At 40.6% G+C, this 22,011-nt stretch overlaps 1 protein-coding gene across 1 annotated transcript in view; it reads left to right on the forward strand.

Moving 5' to 3' along the window:
- Positions 1–22,011, forward strand: part of LOC112106592 (disks large homolog 5) — a 205,559-nt gene that overhangs the window by 154,131 nt on the left and 29,417 nt on the right. The window contains exons 8-18 of the mRNA XM_026653756.2: positions 1,941–2,171; positions 5,193–5,377; positions 5,963–6,088; positions 7,191–7,323; positions 7,967–8,094; positions 9,570–9,745; positions 10,218–10,321; positions 11,321–11,413; positions 13,600–14,619; positions 18,901–19,039; positions 21,840–21,984. Of these exons, the coding sequence (XP_026509541.1) occupies positions 1,941–2,171; positions 5,193–5,377; positions 5,963–6,088; positions 7,191–7,323; positions 7,967–8,094; positions 9,570–9,745; positions 10,218–10,321; positions 11,321–11,413; positions 13,600–14,619; positions 18,901–19,039; positions 21,840–21,984 (2,480 nt within the window). The remainder of the gene's footprint in view (positions 1–1,940; positions 2,172–5,192; positions 5,378–5,962; positions 6,089–7,190; positions 7,324–7,966; positions 8,095–9,569; positions 9,746–10,217; positions 10,322–11,320; positions 11,414–13,599; positions 14,620–18,900; positions 19,040–21,839; positions 21,985–22,011) is intronic.

A 22,011-nucleotide genomic window follows, 5' to 3' on the forward strand; every position in this document is an offset into this window, starting at 1 on the left:
GCCCTGATCACAATGTATTCACATTTGAAAACTTCCTACAAGAGTAAGAATTTTTATCACAGATGCAAGCAGCAGTTCACTTTCTGCCTGTAAACCAGCTACATTCTCCATTTGATTATATAGTAATGAAACTGTGTAATTTGAGTTTTACATACCTGTAGGCAGAAGCAAATTGAGCAAGAATGAGCAACACTTGCCCGATCATTATTAGCACTGTCCCACGCTTATAGTTGTAGCAGTACCTTTTGTAAATAATAGCTGCAATGTGGCGGTTCTTGTTTACCAAGATAATAGGATAAACTCTTCAGCTGGGATTTGGGACTGAAGTTCCACAGTTTTTTATATTTACAGCATCCATTTCTGTTTGCTAAAGAGAAGAGAATTCTCTGGTGATCCAGACACACAACCATGTTAGCAATCTTCCCTTCCACACTGGTAGTCTCTGTTTTCACCTACTCATATCCAGAAGTCCTGCTTTCCCACCATTGTGTGGAATTTAACACTCTCAACCTATTCAGCCATCATGTCGGTGCCACGCAGAATGATTATTCAGATCAGAGCGCTGCATTTTCTATTGGGAATTGTTTTGACGGGCATCAGATGATATTTGATCTTGTGCTGTCAGGTTGCTGTTCAGTCTAAACTGCATAAAACAAATAAAGCTGAGAGGAGGCCTTACTACTGGTTGGAAAGAAGAGATGTCTGTTCTAAATCAGCCAGTTGCTTTATTTTATGTCAGTGTGAGCACCTCTGAGAAAATTATGGCTGTGCCTAATTTTTCCAAAATTTTAAAGTATGATTTTCTAATATTTAAAAGCCTTTTCAGGAGTGATTCCTTTGCCCCAATGCTTTGTTGGCCTTTTGGCTCTGCTGAACGCTGATGAAGCTTTATTACTTCTATATAACCTTTATCCAAGTATCTCAAAGCACTTTCTGCAGAGAAATTATTCAAGCCATGCTACAGACTGATGTGGTGGGCCTGATTTTTTTCTGAGGTACTAAACAGCCACAGCTCCCACTGAAGTCAGCACCTAAGAAAATCAGGACAAGTGATTTGTTCAAGGTCATACAGACTGAGTGAGTGGTGGGAATAGAACCCAGGAGTCCTGGTGCAAGTCTCCTACTCTAACTGCTATACAAAAATCTCTGTTGTAATATAACAGCAGGATTGTTTTTATGATCTTAACAGCCCTATTTAAAGTCTCCTAAGAATAACTCTTTGTCTTCATGGTGTTGCACAGGCCCATTAGTAGAATGTTCACACCTTGCAGTTGATTCGCATGCTACATTCAATGTAATGTATTGTTCACAGTATTTTATGGCACATCATATTCTTATAATAATATTTCACGGTACATGTACACACAATTGGTGTCTTACACTGTAAGATACTCATGTCCCTTTAAAACAAATGTGAAGCTACAGGGCACTCATTAACTTAGGTTGGAAAACATTATCTCAGCTGTGTAATAATGAAGGAAATTGCTTTGAAATAACACAAAAGGGAAAGCTTTGTGCTACCATTCTGCAAAGGGGAGCTGTATAGCACTATGTAATTACAACTTTGAATAAAAATGTGTTTAAAATATGTAATATGATTGTTTTGTGTTAAATCTGACTGGCTATCCAGGACTCCTGAGGACTTGCAACAAATGTCCTTTCTCCAGGTTTCTCAGAACCATGAGTGTTCCTAGATTATGTGCTTCATTATTCAGACAGCAAGGTGTTTAAAGGTGATGGTATGGCAGTTTTAACACTTTCCTGAATGTTGTTGGCTATTCTTTTTCTGCATTTAATATGGGGACAGAGCTGTACAATTCCCCTTTTTGCAGAACGTTCGTTATACACCCCCAGTTTTTAAGGTGTCAATGTGTATTCAACTGGAAAGAAGAAATACTGCTCTGTACCTAACACCCTGCAAACAATGGGTCTCGTTGTAGGAGCTAAACTCAGCTCTAGTGGAAAGAGATCGAGCAATTTGTGAGAGGAATGAGTTGCTGGAAAAGTACTGTCATGAAGTGAAGGACAAGGCTGAGGCCCAGAAGGAGCTTGATCAAGCTTGCAAGGATATAGAGACAGTGAAGGAAGAAAGAGATGTTGCCAGGAAAGAGAGAACAGAAGCTATCATCCAGAGAGACCATCTGCTAAGGGAATATTACCAAGCTCGTCAGGTACTGGCTGTCTTTGAAGATGGCTTTTTCTTTTTAGGTCGAGGAGAGTAAATGCCATTCGGCAGGCGTGTAAATGTCTTGGTACAAAGCTTTTTTTTTTTTTTTTTAATTCAATGAAGAATGCCTCTTATGCATGCCTGCACACACTTCTTATGAGGGGGGAGTGACTAGACTACTTGTTTAAAATAAATCAATCAGTCACAGTTTTTAAGTTTCCATTTATAAGGGGTTAATAAATAGTTAATAGATTTTCTTTTTAATATATGGTTAACAGACTGTTATAGCCCAACAGTTCAGCAGATTACAGTAGTGGTGTGTCTGGAGCATCACCCCCTTGTGGATCTTCCAGAACCCCACTGAGGCAGGCTCTGTCCCACCAGCTAGTTTTCCTGTCAGTCTTATTCCAGTCCTGGGTAGGATTGAGGGGCTCAACCCCAAAAATGTTCAATAACAAAAAAAATCCCCAAACACCAGTCTGTCCCCCAGTCTTCTGGTGGGAGGAGGGGTGGGGCGGTGCGTCCCTGCCCTTTCCTTTGGGCTTGGTTCCCCCACTAGTCTCTGATTTGAGTGTTGTTCGCTCCTTGGGGTCTTGCTGCTCTGGCTAGCAGGCTCTTTGCCTGTCAGCCCTGAACTGAGCCAGGTGGTCTTTTTATTCTCCCGCTTGGCTTGGCATTGGCTGCAGGTGAGCAGGGTGGGGCTAGTTGGATCTAAAGGCACTCCTTAACCCCTTCTTTGCTGGTATGAGTCCTCTGTGCCCCATCTCAGTCACTTAAAACAATCTGTAATACCTTCTGCTGGTGTGCTCATATATATCTGTTACATAGCCACTTATGTCTGTAACATGCTTATTATGTGTGCCAACAATTTAAACCTTTTATAGAGCAATTTATAAGTGTGACTAAAAAGTTTTTCTGTTCTGCATAAATTTTTTACATTCAATCACACTAGGATATACAGATCATTAAAGAGATGATGGAGCATATCAAGCTGTGACTGTTAGTGATTATATAGAAGAGTTAAAATAGTCTTGCAGTTTTGCATGTTTGTAGATCTATTATATGTAATATATTTCATACATACATATATTGTAATGTAGTAATACGTAAAATCCTACACTATCCCTGCTTCTCATGCTTGAGAAAGAACTACAGGATTTACAGTAATTTTATATTAGCAAAGATCCTTCAGAAGGTTTTTTTGTGTGTGAGAAAGGCGTATTTTCATTTATCTAATTTCATTATGGTATCAATCCTGTATCATAATAGACTCTTTTCACCACAAAAACTCCCCCATCTTCAGCTTTCTATGCCATGTATATTTGTCAATCTTGAATCAGCATCCGAGTGAGCAATAAAACTAGGAATTCAACTGGGCTGTGCAGAACCCTTTTATTTTCAGTTGGCTATCATGCCTCCAACTTTCTATCTTGTTGTGCAGAAAGCTCTTCTCCACCTCCCCCCATCAAAAACCACTGATATGGGAAGACCTTGGCTTGATTTGCAGCCTTCTTCAGAGTATCAGCATGAGTTTGGGAATACTTCATGTAGGCAGGACCGGCAGCATCTTCTCACTCAGCAGTGTGCCCCCACCTCCCAGATAGGTAAAGAGTTGCATTTGATGGACTCCAAAGGAGGAGCCCTACCAAATCCTCTGCTGAATGAGAGATGGCTGTTACAACAGCTTTTAAGGATCTGTACTGCAGGGGAGATACAGAGAAGGAACTGTAGGGCTCCAACAAAAGACCCTCAAGAGGAGTGAAATGTGACTTCTTAGGGCCTGTCTTTGTTTTATGAAGAGGAGTGGAGGATCCTGAAAAAGCTGAGTGGAGATCTCAGTGATATACTCACTGCTGGATACATACTACATAGGGTCAAATCTCAGTTGTTGTGGGTTCATTTGGGGATTTTGAGGGATGCGGTGGGGGTGCGTGTGGAAGAGTGGGAAGGGAAATAGCACAATGAAAGGCAAGACATGAATTTTTGTGGCTTCTGTTAGTTCTCATGAATTAGTATTACACTTTTCGGAGTGGTGGGTTGGAATGTGGCTGGGGGTTTTAAGCATGAATGGCTACAATTAAAACCATTCAGGGAGGCAGACAGCCCTAAAAGTGTAGTGTCCTGGGTGTATTGACCTCCTAGCACTAGTAGGACCCCTCTACATGTATTTAGACCCTGTTCCTGCAAACACACAGTTGCTTAACTTTACTCAAGACAGTGGTCCCATTGAGTTCATCAGGACTACTCACATATGTCAAGTTAAGCTCATTTGTAACTATCTGCAAGATTAGGGCTTGAAATGTGATTGTGTTAAAATAAGCTTTTCTCTTGTGGGCACACATAGAAGTGTTCTCTTTCAGTCAGCATTGTCATTGTCACTATTTCCTTTGGTGTTTAAAATCTGCAATGGTAGAGAGGTGCAGGTTCATTTTTTTTAAAAAGGAGAAATAAAATCTTTTCTAAAACGTTGAATTAAAACAAAAATTGCTTAGAGATCTATTATTCTCCTTGGGAGATTGGAGACAGTGAATCACAAGTGTAGGTGTACTGTAAATCTGTACGTCTGATGTTTACTGCCTGTCACAGGATCAGTCCTAGACACTAAAACAGCCTGTCTGTGCCATGATTGTTCACTGTGTTATCTTGTTTCTAGCTGTCCTTAGACATCTTCCGTCTGTGTGCTAAAACACATCAATGAGTCAGCAAGATATCACTGAAATATGAAGTATATATTGATTTTGCTCTAAGATGAAGAATCTTCCACCATAGATTACAGTCCTATGAGTCGTTGACCATCCTCTCTTCCTATTGACTAAAATGCTTAGACCCAGCCCTGAACCCTTTACGCAGGCAAAGTTCCCACTGATTTTGGGATTACCACTCAATGGTAGTTTAGTCTGTGGCAGGATTTCAGGACTAAGCCCTTCATATAACAAACCTGTAGTAAGGGTTACAAAACCCAGTGTGCATACTCATTCTATGAATTGTACATAAAATAAATATTTCTATATATTTGAACTCATAGATCCAAGATTCTGCTACATTGGACATAGAAAGAGCTAACAAAGAAATTGAAATGCTTCGGAAGCAATATGAGGCCATGTCACAGGAGCTAAAGGAAGCCGTCCAGGAAGCAGAAGTAGCCAAATGTCGGAGAGATTGGGCCTTTCAAGAACGGGACAAGATAGTTGCGGAAAGAGAAAGCATACGGTAAACATGTTAGCTGATACGGTGGTGCTCTTCATAATCTTAATGGCAGTGGTGTTCTTGTAGTGCAGCTGACTCTTTCAGAGTTTGACGGTTTTTGATAGCACATCTTTTAACTTTTTTGAGCCAACGCATGATTTTATCACAGTGTACTTAAGTAATAGGAGAATACCCCTTCTTAATTTGGTAGGGTCTTCCAAGACATCCTTCTTAACAACCTACCCCTTTATCACCATACTAACTTCTCTCTGGTAAACATCCCTCCAGAGCCCATCAGCACAGCGGTCTGAGAGTGGTAACAGGGTACCTCTTCCTCCACACATAGTGGCCAACTCTGTAGTACCCATGGTCTAAAAAGCAAGGGACCTGAAGCCTGATTTGTGAGGATCTAGTCATGGTCTTACTGTTTGTAGAACACCTAACGCCTCTTTTGTTCTAGATAAACACTAAGTACAAAAGTGGAATTTCTAAAGGAAGGATTTTGTAGCAGTTAAAGGACATGGCTGGTATAAGGATTCAGGGTTCTGTAAGTTAGTAAATGTAAGTTGCAGCTTTAAAGTTTTACCTGAACATCTGTTATTTTCAAAGGACTTTGTGTGACAACTTGAGGAGAGAGCGAGACAGAGCTGTGAGTGACTTGGCAGAGGCTCTTCGCAATCTCGATGACATGAGAAAGCAAAAAAATGATGCTGTGCGTGAACTGAAGGAACTAAAGTATGTTATAAAACGATTTCATTGCATAGAATGCTTTTTATACTAGAAACCTTTCATTAACAGATTCTTCAGGCCTGTCTACATAAGCGAAGTCTGCATCCGTGTGACTAAGATAACACTAGTACACAAACCCCCTAGTGTAGACACAGTGCCCCAACACAAAGCAGGGCTCCTTCTGGTCCAGCTAACTTCAGTAACTTACTCAGCTTAAATAGTAATCAAACGTTTTATTGCAGCTTGAGCTTTAAGAAAGTATCTTGGTTCTAATGCTTTTTTAAAAGCTATTCAGTTAGAAAAAGAGAAATTTTCAAGTCAACATATACTGATGAGATAGTAATTATTTTGAAATCTGTGTGCCCTTGGCTATCATAACCTTTTGCCTGCAATATACCCACCTTTTCTGTTAAGATTAAATGAATCTTAAACACCTATTGTACACAATAGGATCCATGTGTAGATGAATTTATAGATCAGCATTGTGTACAGGGCAAAAGGAGCTGGTTGGTTAGTCATGTTACCCCCCAGCAAATAAGAAAGTCTTCATTCTGATTATACTGTTCAGTCAGAAGCGTAATGTGTTCGGAACATGTCTACATACCAAATGTGTCTGTTGAAATGCACTGAAGCAACACTTTCATTGCAGTCAGGCTTTCACTATAGCTTTGTTCATTACCTCCAGATTCCCACTGAATTATAAATAAGAGGAGAAAACATGCATCACATAATTTTTCAGAGTGGTAGAAGATCTTATTTTCAGTGCTAAATCACCTCCACTTCTCCCTTACTATTTGGAGCAGCTTATCTGGGGGGAGGAGGGGAAGAATCTACTGCTAACTTTCTTGAGAAGCATTTTCTATATGTTCATGAATGGAACTTGTTTGTAAGTTTCCTACAGTTCATATAAGAGAAGATTACAATATGAAGGAAATGAAGTTTTAAAAAGTGATTTCAGGTTTCTACTTAGATTGTGGGATTGGATAGACTGAACAGAGATTGTATTGCTAAATTAGAGAAGGAACTGTAAAGTACATAATCTCATTCATTCGTTTCTTTACAAGGGAGCTGCTGAATCACCTATAAACACATGTCTTTCATTCCATAGAGAGAAGATGGAGAACCAGTTGGAAAAGGAAGCCAGGTTTCGGCAGTTGATGGCCCACAGTTCTCATGATTCAGCTATAGACACAGATTCTCTGGAATGGGAAACAGAAGTGGTGGAGTTTGAAAAAGACCGAGTAAGCCCAAGATACATTGAAGACTTTAATGTTTTATATAAATGAATTGCTTGATGTTTCAGCATTACATCCCTTGTACAATGGATTATAAAAATAATGCTGTTTGTTGAATATGTATTTTTAAACATTATTAATTTTAATTGTGGTTACATACTATAAATGCAGTATTTACAACAAATATCATACCAGTCAGATATGAAAAGCTGACACATTAAAGCACAATAGACCATTATCAAAAAGATTTGTTACAGGAAATCTACTCCCTCTTGTGGAGTACAAACCATAGATAACTTTGCCATCTAATCTTGTAAACCACACAACTGTTGCCTTTATATAAAAATGGTGTATGTGTAAATAAATAAATAAACAAATATTTATAATATTTTTTAAAACAAGGAGATTAATTCCTAACACTAATGGTAATAATAAAATAGTAAACAAGGTTGTATTAATCCCTTTAATACCTCGGGGAGGAACTGAAATCTGTGTATAATAATTTGTACATCTGAGATATTGTTAAAGCACAAAAGATACAAAATAAGGGCATAGTAAGAGCACTCAGTTTACAACTTCTGTTTTCATACAAATGCAAATTAGTTTGAATTCCAGTTGAATCGCTTGTAACATTAACAATGTTTATTAGGAGGATATGGACTTGAAAGCACTTGGTTTTGATGTGGCAGAAGGTGTGAATGAACCATACTTCCCTGGAGACTGTGGGATTTTTGTCACCAAAGTAGACAAAGGAAGTATTGCAGATGGTCGATTAAGGTACAGTGTTAACTGGTAAATCATTTGCATGCCACTTGGAAGCACTTATTTTAATTTGCTTTGGTTGTAAAAGAAAAAAAAAAAGATCAAAATATTATGGATGGTTGGTCACCTCTCCATATTTTAAGTGGGTTCTGTTTTAGCTCCCTAATAATTTAGGCTTTGAAAATTGGTTTGATCTGAAAATTGCAGTAAGAAGAAGGTGTTTGCAAAGCATTATGGAAATAAATCTAGTCATTCTTGATTTACAGATCATTTTTTAAAAAATCCCAATTTGAAATGTTGACATTTGTCTGTTGCTGGTTTGTCTGCTCTAGCACTTAGCCTGTTTCTGTCTCTTCAAACTTTCCATTTACTTAGATCTTCTTGAGAATTTGTGGGCAAGTTATAGTTGGGGGGAAAAAAGATTATGGATAGTCTGTGACCCAGTCGTGATGCCATAGTGTCAATTCAAGTTTTTTGCCTCTTAAGTGGAAGTAGAATCATGGACTGTTCAAGCATCTGGCCCTCCATTGGTTGGTTTAAGCTCACAAAAAATTGTGTTGTCTGTACCACAAAGCTAGAGGAGACCTTCCTTTCCATAAGTGGTAGAGGCTTGCATTTTGAAGCAGTAGAACCAGAGCTCTTGTCCAGGCTCTGCAGATGTGTGTAGGGTTTATTATGGAAAGAAGCCGCTCCATAGTTAAAGTTACAGCCACAGTCCAATTATAAGGCTAACTTTCGCCTGCTTTGTAACTCATGTTTTCAGATTTTTACAGTTGAGGTCTCAATAAAAGCTGGAACATACTGTGACCTTTTTGTTTAAATTAAGGGAATACTCTCTGATATTAAAGGGCTTTAAATGGCTCCCATTTGAAATTTTTTGAAAGTGTCTAATGAAATGCTATGTCTGCCCAACAAAATTGCATCAGAATACTTGAAACATAGGTAGATTTTGAGATTGGCTCATGCACGAGACAGTTTCCAAGAACAATAAAACTTTTGGGGTAACAGAGGAACGGCATATTTAAGTGGTTTGACAAAATCTGAGCCCTGACTATTGAGATAATAACCATGACTTATTCACTTTACAAGAGTACCTACCTCTCATAAATATTGCTTGAAATATCTGTGTTTAGTTAGGCCAGCTCTAACATGAAGCTAATAATGTTTAATGTACCTGCACAGAAGTGCCACTCACCACATTTTTAGATACGAGGTGTCCCAGAATCAGTAACTTGACTAGGAGATGCTGAGGGCTAGTGGGGTAAGCAATGGCGGTGGAACCAGGAGGACCTGGGGCTTACTCAATGTCATTAATAGATGCTGGGAAACATCATCCTTTTTCAGAAATGGGGAGTGTTAGACAATTGAGGGTGGCATATCAAGGTTGTACTAGTGCTATTATGGTCCTTTTAATTAATTATTGCATATTTGCAATGTGCAGCAAAGTATTCCTATAACATGGACTTCCTTGCCTTTCTTTTAACTGCCAGAGTGAATGATTGGTTGCTGAAGATAAATGATGTGGATCTTACTAATAAGGATAAGAAGCAAGTTATAAAAGCTGTACTTAATGGAGGAGGCGTTATTAATATGGTGATCCGAAGAAGGAAGTCCTTAGGCGGGAAAGTGATAACACCTCTGCACATCAATCTTGCTGGGCATAAAGGTAATTATTTACATTTGAATGCTCAGGGCAAGCTATTAGTCCACTCGCTTGAATTGTTATGACTTCCTAGATAAGGGTTCTCATTAGCTGTTTTTTTTTAACTGAACAAGAAGTAGTGACTTAAGTTAAGGATAGATTTCTTGCACGAATACTGCTAATGTATCATTTCTCACCTCTAGTTTGTCCTCTATCAGGAGGCTTATAGGAGTTCAGTTGAATAAGCTTGCAAATCCCTACAATCTTTTTTTCTCCACTAGAAAGTGCTTATAAAGCTATATTACATTTTGGGTTACCTGTAACCCTTTTCCCATTGTTTTTCTGTGGTTTTTTTTTAAACGTTATTAGAAGTTAAGCTAATTTATTTTCAACTGCATTTTTATTACATGCGTTTCTTGTTCATGCAGGTAAGTCAGATATGTGCTAAATTATTTGAACTGTAGAAATGAATTTGTTTTATCTTTATGGATTTCAGATAGTGGAATTAGTTTAGAAAATGGAGTATTTGCTGCTGCTGTTGTGCCCGGTAGCCCTGCTGCCAAAGATGGGTCCCTTGCTGTGGGAGATAGAATAATTGCCGTAAGTCTAAAGAACAAATAGAATTTCAGTACCACAGATAGTATGAAACACTTTTCCTTTTCTTTAAAACCTAAAACCTTTTTATTTGACTCATTTTACCATGTTTTTCTCAGTTTTAAATCTAATGATCTATTGAATAAACATGTTGGTGTTTGTAGGTTGGGTGAGTAATAGAAAATACAGGCCACGTTTAGTAGTTTCATTGGTGAAGTTTTGAAAATATGGTTGCAGTAACTCATCCTTCAGACATATTTGTGGACAATCTCACTGCCTTCCCTTTTCACAATAAACGATAGGTAAGATGACTTAATACAAGGACTTCAGTTCAAGGAATCTTCTTTAGACCTCCATTAGAGTTTAGAAATAGAAATTATCTGGGATGATCTTATGACTATTCTTCCGTTAAAAGTGGACCTATGTCTCCATTCCACTTCTGGATGTGTTGATTAAACTACAGATGCTCCTGCAATTTGTAAAATCCCATGAAGGCCTGTCTTTACCTTCAGACTTCCTCTGAACTTGAGAAGACTCTCCCTCTGATATACCTGCTATTTCAGAACCACGTTAGAGAAAGTGGTTAGACTCTTGTCTCCTCCAGGATGCTACTTATCTCTTCTGGGAACTGCTGGGGGTTATATATTTTATTCAGAGGAACGGATCTCAGGGAGGGTAGATTCATGCAAATATATAAAGATACGTAGAGGTATATGCAGTGGAGCAATCATACATTAAATGCCAGCTCTAGTGAAGTAGCAAGTCCATAATTGCAGTTCTGGTTAGAGCAAATCTCTCATTAGTGAAATTGTCTGAAAAAGACCCATTCTCCTGATATGCAAAAATGATCCAATTTACCAGAATACTGACATTTCCCTTTTTGCTTTAGTTGTTTTTTTTTTTTTTTTTTGGTGTAACCACTATTTGCCTATCTCATAGAATGTAAACTAAGACAATTGCCTGATGCTAGGTTTGTTTTGCTAATTTCCCCTTGTTTTTATGCAGATTAATGGCATTGCACTAGATAATAAATCACTGACTGAATGTGAAGCTTTGCTACGAAACTGTAGGGATTCCCTTACCCTCTCATTGATGAAGGTGAGTGTGGGGACAGGAAAGGAGGAAGTGAAGCAAAAGGTTTTTTTTCTGTTTATACATTTTTTTTTTTTAATTGTAAAGGGGAAAAGAACACATTCATAAAATGAATACAGTAATGTGGAAACTCAGCTAAATGAAATGGCTTTGTCCTGGTTAGTAGGGATTGGTCCCTGTCGGTAGTTACGGTGACGGGTTGGATCACAGAAAGCCCCTTGGGGACTGCCAACTGATGTGCTGAGACTACCTCTGAGCCCGTTTTCCCTGGCAGCTTGGGACTTCAGTACCCTGCCCGGTTTGAGCCAGACACGCTAGCCTGCTACAAACACAGACCCAGGTCTGAACAATGTCCCCCCAAAACTGCAGGCTTAACTGAAAACAGCTTAAGAAGTGTTCCTGTCTCCAACACTCAGATGCCCAGCTCCCAATGGGGTCCAAACTCCAAATAAATCCATTTTACCCTGTATAAAGCTTATACAGGGTAAACTCATAAATTGTTCACCCTCTATAACACTGATAGAGATATATGCACAGCTGTTTCCCCCCCAGGTATTAATACATACTCTGGATTAATTAATAAGTAGAAAGTGATTTTATTAAATACAGAAAGTAGGATTTAAGTGGTTCCAAGGAATAACAGACAGAACAAAGTGAATTTACCAAGCAAAATAAAATAAAACACACAAGTCTAAACCAAATACAGTAAGAAAGTGATTACAGATGAAATCTCACCCTCAGAGATGTTCCAGTAAGCTTCTTTTACAGACTGGACACCTTCCTAGTCTGGGCCCAATCCTTTCCCCTGGTTCAGTCCTTGTTCCAACTCAGGTGGTAGCTAGGGGATTTCTCATGACTGCAGCCCTCTTTGTTCTGTTCCACCCCCTTATATATCTTTTGCACAAGGCGGGAATCCTTTGTCCCTTTTTGGGTTCCCACTCCTCCTTCTAACTGAAAAAGCACCAGGTTAAAGATGGATTCCAGTTCAGGTGACATGATCACATGTCACTGTAAGGCTTCAAGCCCTCATTCCTCCCAGCGTGACTTACAGGAAGATCTGCAAGCAGACAGAGCTATCCACAGTCAATTGTCCTGGTTGATGGGAGCCATCAAGATTCCAAACCACCATTAATGGCCCACACTTTGCATAATTACAATAGGCCCTCAGAGTTATATTTCATATTTCTAGTTTCAGATAGAAGAATGATACATACATACAAATAGGGTGACCATACTCAGTATATTATAAGCTTTGTAATGATAACAAGAAACCTTTTGCATGAAGCATATTCCAGTTATATTATAGTCACACTCATTAGCATATTTTCATAAAATCATATTGAGTGCAACGTCACAATTACCACCTTTGGATGGCTGTTAGGTATCCTACAGTATGTGAAATTCAGTGGTTGCTCTCAGTTCAGTTCCCTGTGGATTGCTGTTCACATAAAAAAATAAACCTACCAACAGAACTGGTAATATAGTCCCCTCATTAGCATCAGCTGCAGGAAGTCTGCATGGACATGGAACTTAAATGTCCTCTTGCCCCTAGAAAGGGTCCCCTCTGGGTCAGGAGTGAGGATCACTGGTGGGAAAGCAGACTCTGCCCATGATGAGGAATAAACAGAAGTCTTCATTCTGAAGGGCTGTCAGTAGGGAAACACTGGTATTTCATACTGTGGTTGTTCCTAGAAACCCCAGCTGACGTTAGGGGCCGATTATGCTAGGTGTGCCACATACACACTGTAAGAGTCCCTGCCCCGGAGAGCTGGCAGGCTAAATAGACAGGACAGACAAAAGGTGGGAGGGAAAACAGAGACACTAAAGGTGACTTGCCCGGTGTCATTCAGCATGGTGGTAGATCTAGAACTAGAATCCAGATCTCTGGACTCCTGGTCCAGGGCCTTATCCACTACACCATGCTGCCTCTGTGAAAGTATTTTTAAAAGATCGAAATCCTTATTCAATCTGATTCCCTGTACCAGCAATCTGTGAGATTTTGTTAAGCTGCCCCCTACTCTCCCCATCCATCGTTTTCCCCAGATTATAGGCTTGTTCCTTTATGTTCATCTTCACGGTACAGTCTCCATGTAAATTGGGAGCTTGGGGGAAGGAGAGGGAGGTGAGGCTGTCACGTGCAAAACCCAAATCTGCCACAGTCTTGGGTTGATTAAATATTTTTCTCCTCCTAGGTTTTTCCTCAGAGCTCATCGTGGAGCGGTCAGAACATATTTGAAAACCTGAAGGATTCAGAGAAAATATCGAACTGCAGGGTTCATACATCAGAGATACAAGTTCAGAATAAAAGAAACTTGAAACACAACAGTTCAACACAGACAGACATTTTCAATCCAGACATCCTGGATGGCAAGAAGGACCAGAGCGACCAGGGGAGTGGTTCGTTCTGTGATCACAAGCCCTTTTCCAGCCATGCTTTACGAGCAGACTCTCGCAGGAATGCTGTGCACAGCTGCCACAGTAATTCAGAACACAGTCTTAGTTCCTTTAGTCCAGACACTTACGGGGAACGAGGCTATGGACTTGTTGACTTGGACGGCAGGAGGCTGCCATTTGAGCCCACGGTAGCCGACTGCATCATGGTTGAGACCACGCTAGACAAAGGGCATGGAGCTAAGCATAGTGGTGGTACGTGGCCTAAAGTGATGGTCAATATTTCAACAGCAGAAACTGAAAAGTTCTCTGTGTACAAAAAGCCAAAACAAAGGAAGTCCATCTTCGACCCTGACACTTTCAAAAGACCACAGACTCCTCCCAAAATGGACTATCTCTCCCCTAATCAGGTGTCCGCGCATTCGCCTCAGCCCTCAAAAGCTGAAGTGGCTTCAACTCCTCCAACCCCTCCCAAGAGAAGTGACTCTATTAAATTTAAACATAAACAGCAGACAAGTTCTGCATCAGACTCTACTGTAACAACTGGATCCCCGCCTACCAGCCCAGCTACTGCCCATCCCCCATTGTCCTTGGCACTTAAGCAGGACTCAGACACTCACAAGGGGCGCAGCAGGAATGCTGGGCATTATTACAGGGAGGAGGGGATCGACTGCACTCATCTAACTTCAAGAAAATCTTGTGAAGATGACATTGGCTTTCAAAGAGTTGAAGAGCCAGAGATAAAAAGACCAAGACCAAAATCAGCACCTGCTTTGAGACATAAACTGACCCCTGTGCCAATTCCTAATCCTTCACTTCAGGTACAAATGAAATATATGGAAGCACAAAGCAGGGATGCAGGCCATTATTTTCAAAAGTGACTAAAGTTTGGGTGCCCAACTTGGCACACTTCAAAGGGGCCTGATTTTCAGAGGATGGAAACTCAGCACATTCTGAAAATCAGGGCCCTTCAGGGTGTCTCAAATTGGGTACCCAAAATTGATAGTAATGAAAATATCGGCCCCTGACACCTTCATTAACATTCTTGTTTGTCTTGAATTACAAAAGTAATTCTCAAAGTTACAGTATCAAAAAGGTTACAAAGAGGGATAATGGTGTCTTGCTTGATGAACGTTGCATGGTATTTAGGCTTTTTGGTACCAGATGTTCTCAGTAATAATTCTAAGTTCTCTAGTGTATGTTGACAAAATGCAAAAATTGAATTATGATGAAGGTCAAATTTACAAAGGAATTTAGGTGACCAAAGATGCAGATAGGCGGCTAGTTGGATTAACAAAAGCAATTGAAAGTCAATTAGAGTTGGGCTCTTGAGTCACATCAGTGTTTTTGTAAATGTCACAAGGTGCCTATCTACATCTTTAGGTGCCTAAATACCTTTGTAAACCTGGTCTGAAGTTGATAGTGGTTAAAGTTCAGTTGTACTCTGTAAATGTTGACAACATTTATTAGGAGGATATGGACCTGAAAACACTTGGTTTTGCTGCGGCAGAAGGCATGAATGAACAATCCCTCCATGGAGATACTTGGAAATTTGTTACTAAAGTAGAAAAAGGAAGGATTGCAGGCGGTTGATTAAGGTCGATAGGATGTTAACTGGGAGATAAAGGAAAAATGGCCGCAGGGTTAGTTTCCCCCAAGGCCTCCATATCAGTGGGTCAGATTCTCCGTCTATTACATTTGAACAGCCCCACTGTTTCAGTGGGTTTGCAAAGGTGTAACTGAGTGCAGGCAATGGAGTAGAAGGTATAAGCGAGAGCAGGATTTGGGGCCTGATTCTGCAAAGTGCTAGGTATTAGAGCTGGTGGGAAAACTTTCATTAAAATTTTTCTCAATGAAAATTTAGCAATTTCTGCCAGTTCTGCTGAGCACCTTCCACTCCTACTTTGACTTCAGTGGGAGTTCAAGAGACACTTGCCAGCTTGTAGGATTGGGCCTTTAATTAAACATTCTATCTGAGCCAGAATAGAATCCAGCTAACTCTGCAGTGCTGACAGCAGTAAAAAAGTAATAACAGTTTACTGTTGTAACTGAAGTCAGCAGATTATTACTGAATAAGCACAGGAAGCAGATGTGGCCTGTAAGAAGGTGCCATTTTCAAAACAGAATTGCACTGTAAAAAACTAATATATAGGCTACTGCTGCCTTTTGGCACATACCCAACAAAATATAAGCAAACCATTACACATTTGAGTGCACGGAATTTGCTTTAAATAGAATGTCAAGTTGATCCATTTGTGCTGTTACTCGTATGCTTATTATTTGAACTGTAGTCATCAGTCACTGTAAGCACAGCACATTTATATTGTCCTTAACGTCTAGACAAATGTTGCCTGCCATCTTATGCTAATACAATAACTCCTCGCTTAATGTTGTAGTTATGTTCCTGAAAAATGCGACTTTAAGCGAAATGATGTTAAGCGAATCCAATTTCCCCATAAGAATTAATGTAAATTGGGGGGTTAGGTTCCAGGGAAATTTTTTTCACCAGACAAAAAACTATATATTATATAGATATACACACAGTATATGTTTTAAACAAACAATTTAATACTGTTCACAGCTATGATGATTGTGAAGCTTGATTGAGGTGGAGAAGTTAGAAGGTAGAAGAGGGAGGGATATTTCCCAGGGAATGCCTTGCTGCTAAATGATGAACTAGCACTCGGCTGAGCCCTCAAGGGTTAACACGTTGTTAATGTACCCTCTTATCAAGGCAGCACGAACAGGAGGGAGGGGAAACAGCATAGCAGACAGAGACAGACACACACCTTGTGTGTGGGTGAGAGAGAGAGATGCACACTGCCCCTTTAAGTAAGCTGACCCACTCTTAAGTGTTGTCCCCTCCCTGCTCTATATGGAGAAGGGGTAAGTGGGGTACAGGAGCAGGGACTTTAAGTGAGGAGTTCCTGTACAAGAAATTTAAAGGGCTCTCATTTGTGACATGGGCATTTTCTGGATAGAAAGCCAATACCTTTGTTACCAATCAAGATAAGAACAGGTGAACCTTGTCAGGATATGTCAGTGTTGGTTATTAATACTTTCCAAAGGGTCTTGGAGTTACCATATAGCGCTATAGTTTCTGCACCCCCAACAAATATTTTTCAGATAATGAAAACACAGCATAATTTTGCAACTTGTTCTTTAAGGTGGTTGATGCATCAGCATGTTGAATGAGTGATGCCCATGTGAGAGAGTTTCAAGCTTGGAGATGCAAGAGTGCACACATTTCTCTCTGGAGTGTTTTGTAAATTGAGCTGTGAAGTTCAGAGCAGGGTTTAAAATTGGGTTTGTGTAGTGTCTTTATAAAAGAATGGCATTCACAAGAGTGCTTTTTATCCACTATCATAGCTAAAATAATTGCAGAGGCTGTACTTAAGCTAATATTGGGCCCTTTGAGAAGGGTTAGTGGTAGAAAATGAAGATATTTAAAATACAAAAATTACATTAAAGTTCTAAATTTATACACTTAAAATCAGAAATGAAAATGTTCTGGTTTTCATAGTAATGCTAATAATAGCCGTATTGCAGAGGATGTTTTTCTGTTCCGATAGCTAGATTGAAAGTTGAACTAGGTAGCTGTGCAGATGCTGTGTGCCTGCTACTTCCCCGCAAGTGGGCAGAGCCTTGGAACCCATCAGCTGGTATACGCCAAGGAGCAAGAGAGGCATTGTGAGCAAAGGAGTATCACCAAGAACAGTGTCTTCTGGAGCTACTCTTAGGTTGAGGCTGGTGCAGGTTAGGCACTACCCCTTACTCAGGTTGAAAGACACAGTCTTGCCCTACATGTAAATGTGAATCTATTAATGTTAAATGTATGTCAAAAATATACAGGATGTGCAACATGGCACAATTTATGGGTATATTTGTTGTTGTGCTTTAGTGGAATGTGCCTAGGTATCAAGGTGATTGAGTGTATTAGAGAATTTTAATTAAATAAGAGTGAGGGGAAAAAAAGGAGAGATGAACAAATGGCTTTTCTCATGGTTGGGTAACAGTCATGTCTGCTGCTGATGCAGCAAGGAGGGCATGGCAATAAGAATGTGTGCCTGTGTGTGGTGTTAAATCTCTCTCACTAAGTAACACAACTTTCCTATCACATGAAGAAATCTGAGTAGCCTTTAGTGATTCATATTCTGTATATTATGTTTTTAATATCATGGTTTTTATTCTGTACTGTTTTAACCTTGAAAATAGCATTATGAGGGCTCTGCATTTTTAAAAAAAACTGTGCTTGCAGCTTCCTACAGTCACTGGCATTCTTGGCCAACGAAATCTCAGTGCACATCAGATTTCCTCACTCACCCATGCCTGTTCACTCTGTGTAAAGCAGATAACGTAGAAATGTGTATCCACAGCCCAAACCAGCTCTTTCAGCTGACCTGTTAAAGCAGCCAGAAGAGAAGTTGCTCCACCTGCACCTGAAAGCTGAGACCGAGTGCTACACCTTCAGGCCAAACAGCCAGTCTTGTTTTAGGCAGCCATGTGCTCTAATGGCCAGGAAAAAAAAAGTGTAGACTTTGTTTTTAAACATCCGTTTTTGGAGGGGTTTATTGTTGAGACCATGTGGGACCAACGTGTTTTAAGAGAGAATTTGAATAGAGGGGCAGACATTTTGCATGCATGAAGAGGGAGTGAGTTCCAACATAGGCCTCGATTCAGCAAGATAATTTGCCGGGTGCATAACTTTTAAGCATCTGAGCAAGCCCTTGAAGTCACTGGGCCCGTTGACATGCTCAAAGTTACACACATGCCTAAGTACCTTGCTGAATCAGGGTCGTAACGGGGAAGAAGGTATGAGGACAGTGGGAATAGTATACGGAGAGTCCACAAGAGGGACTGGAGGGCCATAGGTAATGGATTGGGAGAATCCTATGGGAGAGAATGAAAGCTGAGATGTAGGCAGAGAGGAGCTTGAAGATGAAGACAACCTGAAAGAACAGTGAAGAACAGTGATATCAGCAAAGTGGTGGGATCAAAGCATAATAATTAACATCAAGTGATAGCCAGCAAGTTATTTTTGTACTAGTTTATACAAAGCTTTCTGGATTAGTTGCAGATTGAATTCTGCACTTTCCTTACAGGTACAGAAATACACTCCAGCCAGTGAAGAGCATCTCTCTCCGGAGCTCCAGGAGTGGGCGCCGTATTCACCAAAACGTTCCACTAGGCACAGTGACGGTTTTGTGTCTTCCTCCTTGTACACTGGAGCCATGTCAGCAGGTTGGTGACGATGACCTGTATGGTAATGTCTGTAATGTCATGGCGATAATTTTTCCTCAATTTTAATGTTCTGACAGCAAGCTAGACTTACTCGTTTTGTGGTCAAAGCAGAATTCAGTTCATAGATGTGAAGGCCAGAAGTGACCATTATGATTGTCATGCTGTCTGGAGTGGTTCACAACCATGAGTGCCAACCTCAGGGCAGACTGTCAAAAAGCAGACACCCAAATTGGTGGTATGTTCTTTAATTAGATTTCACCAACCCAGTAACAAATGTGAACTCCTAAAGCATTACAACAGTCTTACGATAGAGTCACAGACAGTCCCTTGGGCATTCCTGTCTATCTTGCCATCCCGTCAAGCTGCATTTCGTTGTGGTGGGTGCTATACACCAAAGATCACAAAAGATTCAAGTTGCACTGTTCAGACATAACCAGAGACCTGGGAGTTTATTTGGAGAGAACTCATGAATTCAGAGACTCAGAAAGGTTATTCATTCTTCACAAGGATCTCGGAAAAGGTCTTCATGCTAAGTGGAGAGGCAGCCTAGTCTCATGGATAGGCACTGGAGTGGGCGTTAATAGATCTGGATTCTAATCCTGTCACTGCCTGTGGCGGGGCGACGACTCACCGGCGCGGTGCCTCCTGCTGGCCGTCTCGGGAATTAGCTCTTTCCAGCCCGGAGTGCCCTCTGTAGGCCGATGTCTCGCCTGCCGCTGGCCCCCATGTCTCTCCCAGACCCCGGTTCCCCTCTACTTCAGGGTTCTGCCCCCAGCAGCAACCCACTGTGTCTGGGTCTTCCCTCGCAGGGGAACCCCCAACCCTCTATCCCCACCTTGCCTCAGTGACTACTGCCAGTCATCATCTAGCCCCTGCTCCCTGGGGCGGACTGCAGTCTGTAAACCACTCATCATCAGCAGTGGGGTTAGGACCTGCTGCCTTTGCCTATCTCTGCACTGCCTCTCTACAGCCCCAGTACCCTTTTGTAGGCCTTTAACTAGGCCTGTAGCCTGAGGTTTTGCTAGGCTGGAGCTCCCCAGCTGCCTCTGCCCTTCCCCCGCACTGCTCCACACTAGGTACTCTTCTCAGCTCCCATGCAGCCAGGTCTTTCTCTCTCTGAAGCTAGAGAGAGAGTGTGTGTCTTCCAGTCTCTGGCCCTCAGCCGTCTTATAGGGCCAGCCGTGGCCTGACTGGGGCATGGCCCCACCTGTGGCTGCTTCCCCCAATCAGCCTAGCTTTTCCCCCACCCCAGCCCTCTCCCAGGACTGTTTTAAGCCGTTCAGGGCATGAGCGGGGTGACTACCCCGCTACATTGGCACTAACTTGCTGTGTAGCCTTGAGCAAGTCATTTCTGTGCCTCTTTCACATCTCACCCTTTGATCTGACAAATTACACGGTAAGATCTTCAAGGCTCTTATGTGCCTAACCCACTGGGGCCTCTGGGTGCAATTTTAATATAAATACTGTCTGCCTTCTCCAGTCAGATTGAAACTGCTCATCCGAGAGGTTTACTTTAGTTACTAAAAAGGCAGTGTGAGACGACTGTGTGAGATCACTAGCACAAATGAGCGTTTTCTTGCAGGAAATGTTTATAAAGCAGCCATTTGAGCTTCATTGCCTACCTTTTTAAAAAACAACAATAACAAAAACCACACTATAGAATTGATGTAGAGGTACTGCCTGATGTGGTGGCCAGCAGGAACATCCACCTGGCCACTGCTAGGTAGAAATCTTTCCCCGGTGTCTTTCAAAATACTGGTTTAGTACGGTTTGCATTTGAACTAGCATAGAGGATCTCAGAGAGAAAATGTATCAATATGTATTTGCCTGAGTTTAGTGAGCAGGGTCTGAGGTATGTCCATTCAGCAATTTTCAAAGCCAAGGTCCAGCTCAAATGGGCATGAAGTTTAATTTGAATATTGTTCACAGTTCTTGTTAGTGCCTCCTTGGTTATCATCCTGATGGTCACTAAATTACTGGCAGCAGAAAACTCACTCAACCTCTGTGCCTCAAATTACCCACCTGTAAATGAGGATATTATTTAATCAGTATTAGTAAAACTGAGAGTTTTTTATCCGCATAGCATCTCTCATGCAAAGTATTGTAATATGCAATAATAAAACTATTATTAATGAGTAACTGTGACTTTATTGGAAAGTATTTTCACTAAAAAAGCCATTTCCTTATTTTTATATAATAGTGCCCTTAATTTTACAACAAACCTCATCAAAGTATCTCTGACAGTAAATATTCATTCTTTGTCTTTCAAAATGTTTCTGCAACTGTGAACTACGATACCAAAACTTTTGTTGAACAACATTTTGTCTGATAGTAAAGTATGAGTGTACTTAAATAAAAATCCTAAATAATGAGATTCACGTATAAATATCAGTTTCACAGAGTTGTGAATTGTTATAGTCTAAGGTCATAAGACACTATAGAAGCTGGAAGTGCATGAGCCCACTGAAGAGGAAAAAGAACAATTGTAGCCGCGATCAGTTTTTTTGTGCACCACACTAAAATTGGACCGCTCTCTAATTATTATTCAGCTAGAAGTATGGAACTATTTCAGTTACATGTTTGACACTATCATGACTTTGAGAAGGGAGAGGACATCTTTTTGGTGGGCAAGTAGACTTTGAACTGTTCAATAAAACAGTCTAAATAATGGTTTGAGCCTTGGAGTTAAATATTCAGCTTCCCACTTTATTAGTGATTTGCATAAATATTACAGGCAAATGACTTTATGCCAGCATCTTGAGTATGCCTCATGCCATATATTTTGTCCACTTTAAAATAGGTACTGTACCAAGAAGTTTAGCACCATGTCCTGCAGTAACTGCTGTCATGAGAAATCCAGTTTATACTGCTTGGAGCCACAGAGTTCACACCAACAATTGCCCGTCTGTTGCCAGCCAAATCTGCCATCAGCATCTGCATCCCAGGTATATATTCAGAACTTCACAACCTTA

This window comes from Terrapene carolina, unplaced genomic scaffold (assembly GCF_002925995.2).
Source record: "Terrapene carolina triunguis isolate 2854851 unplaced genomic scaffold, T_m_triunguis-2.0 Scaffold148, whole genome shotgun sequence".
Taxonomy (NCBI): Eukaryota; Metazoa; Chordata; order Testudines; family Emydidae; genus Terrapene; species Terrapene triunguis.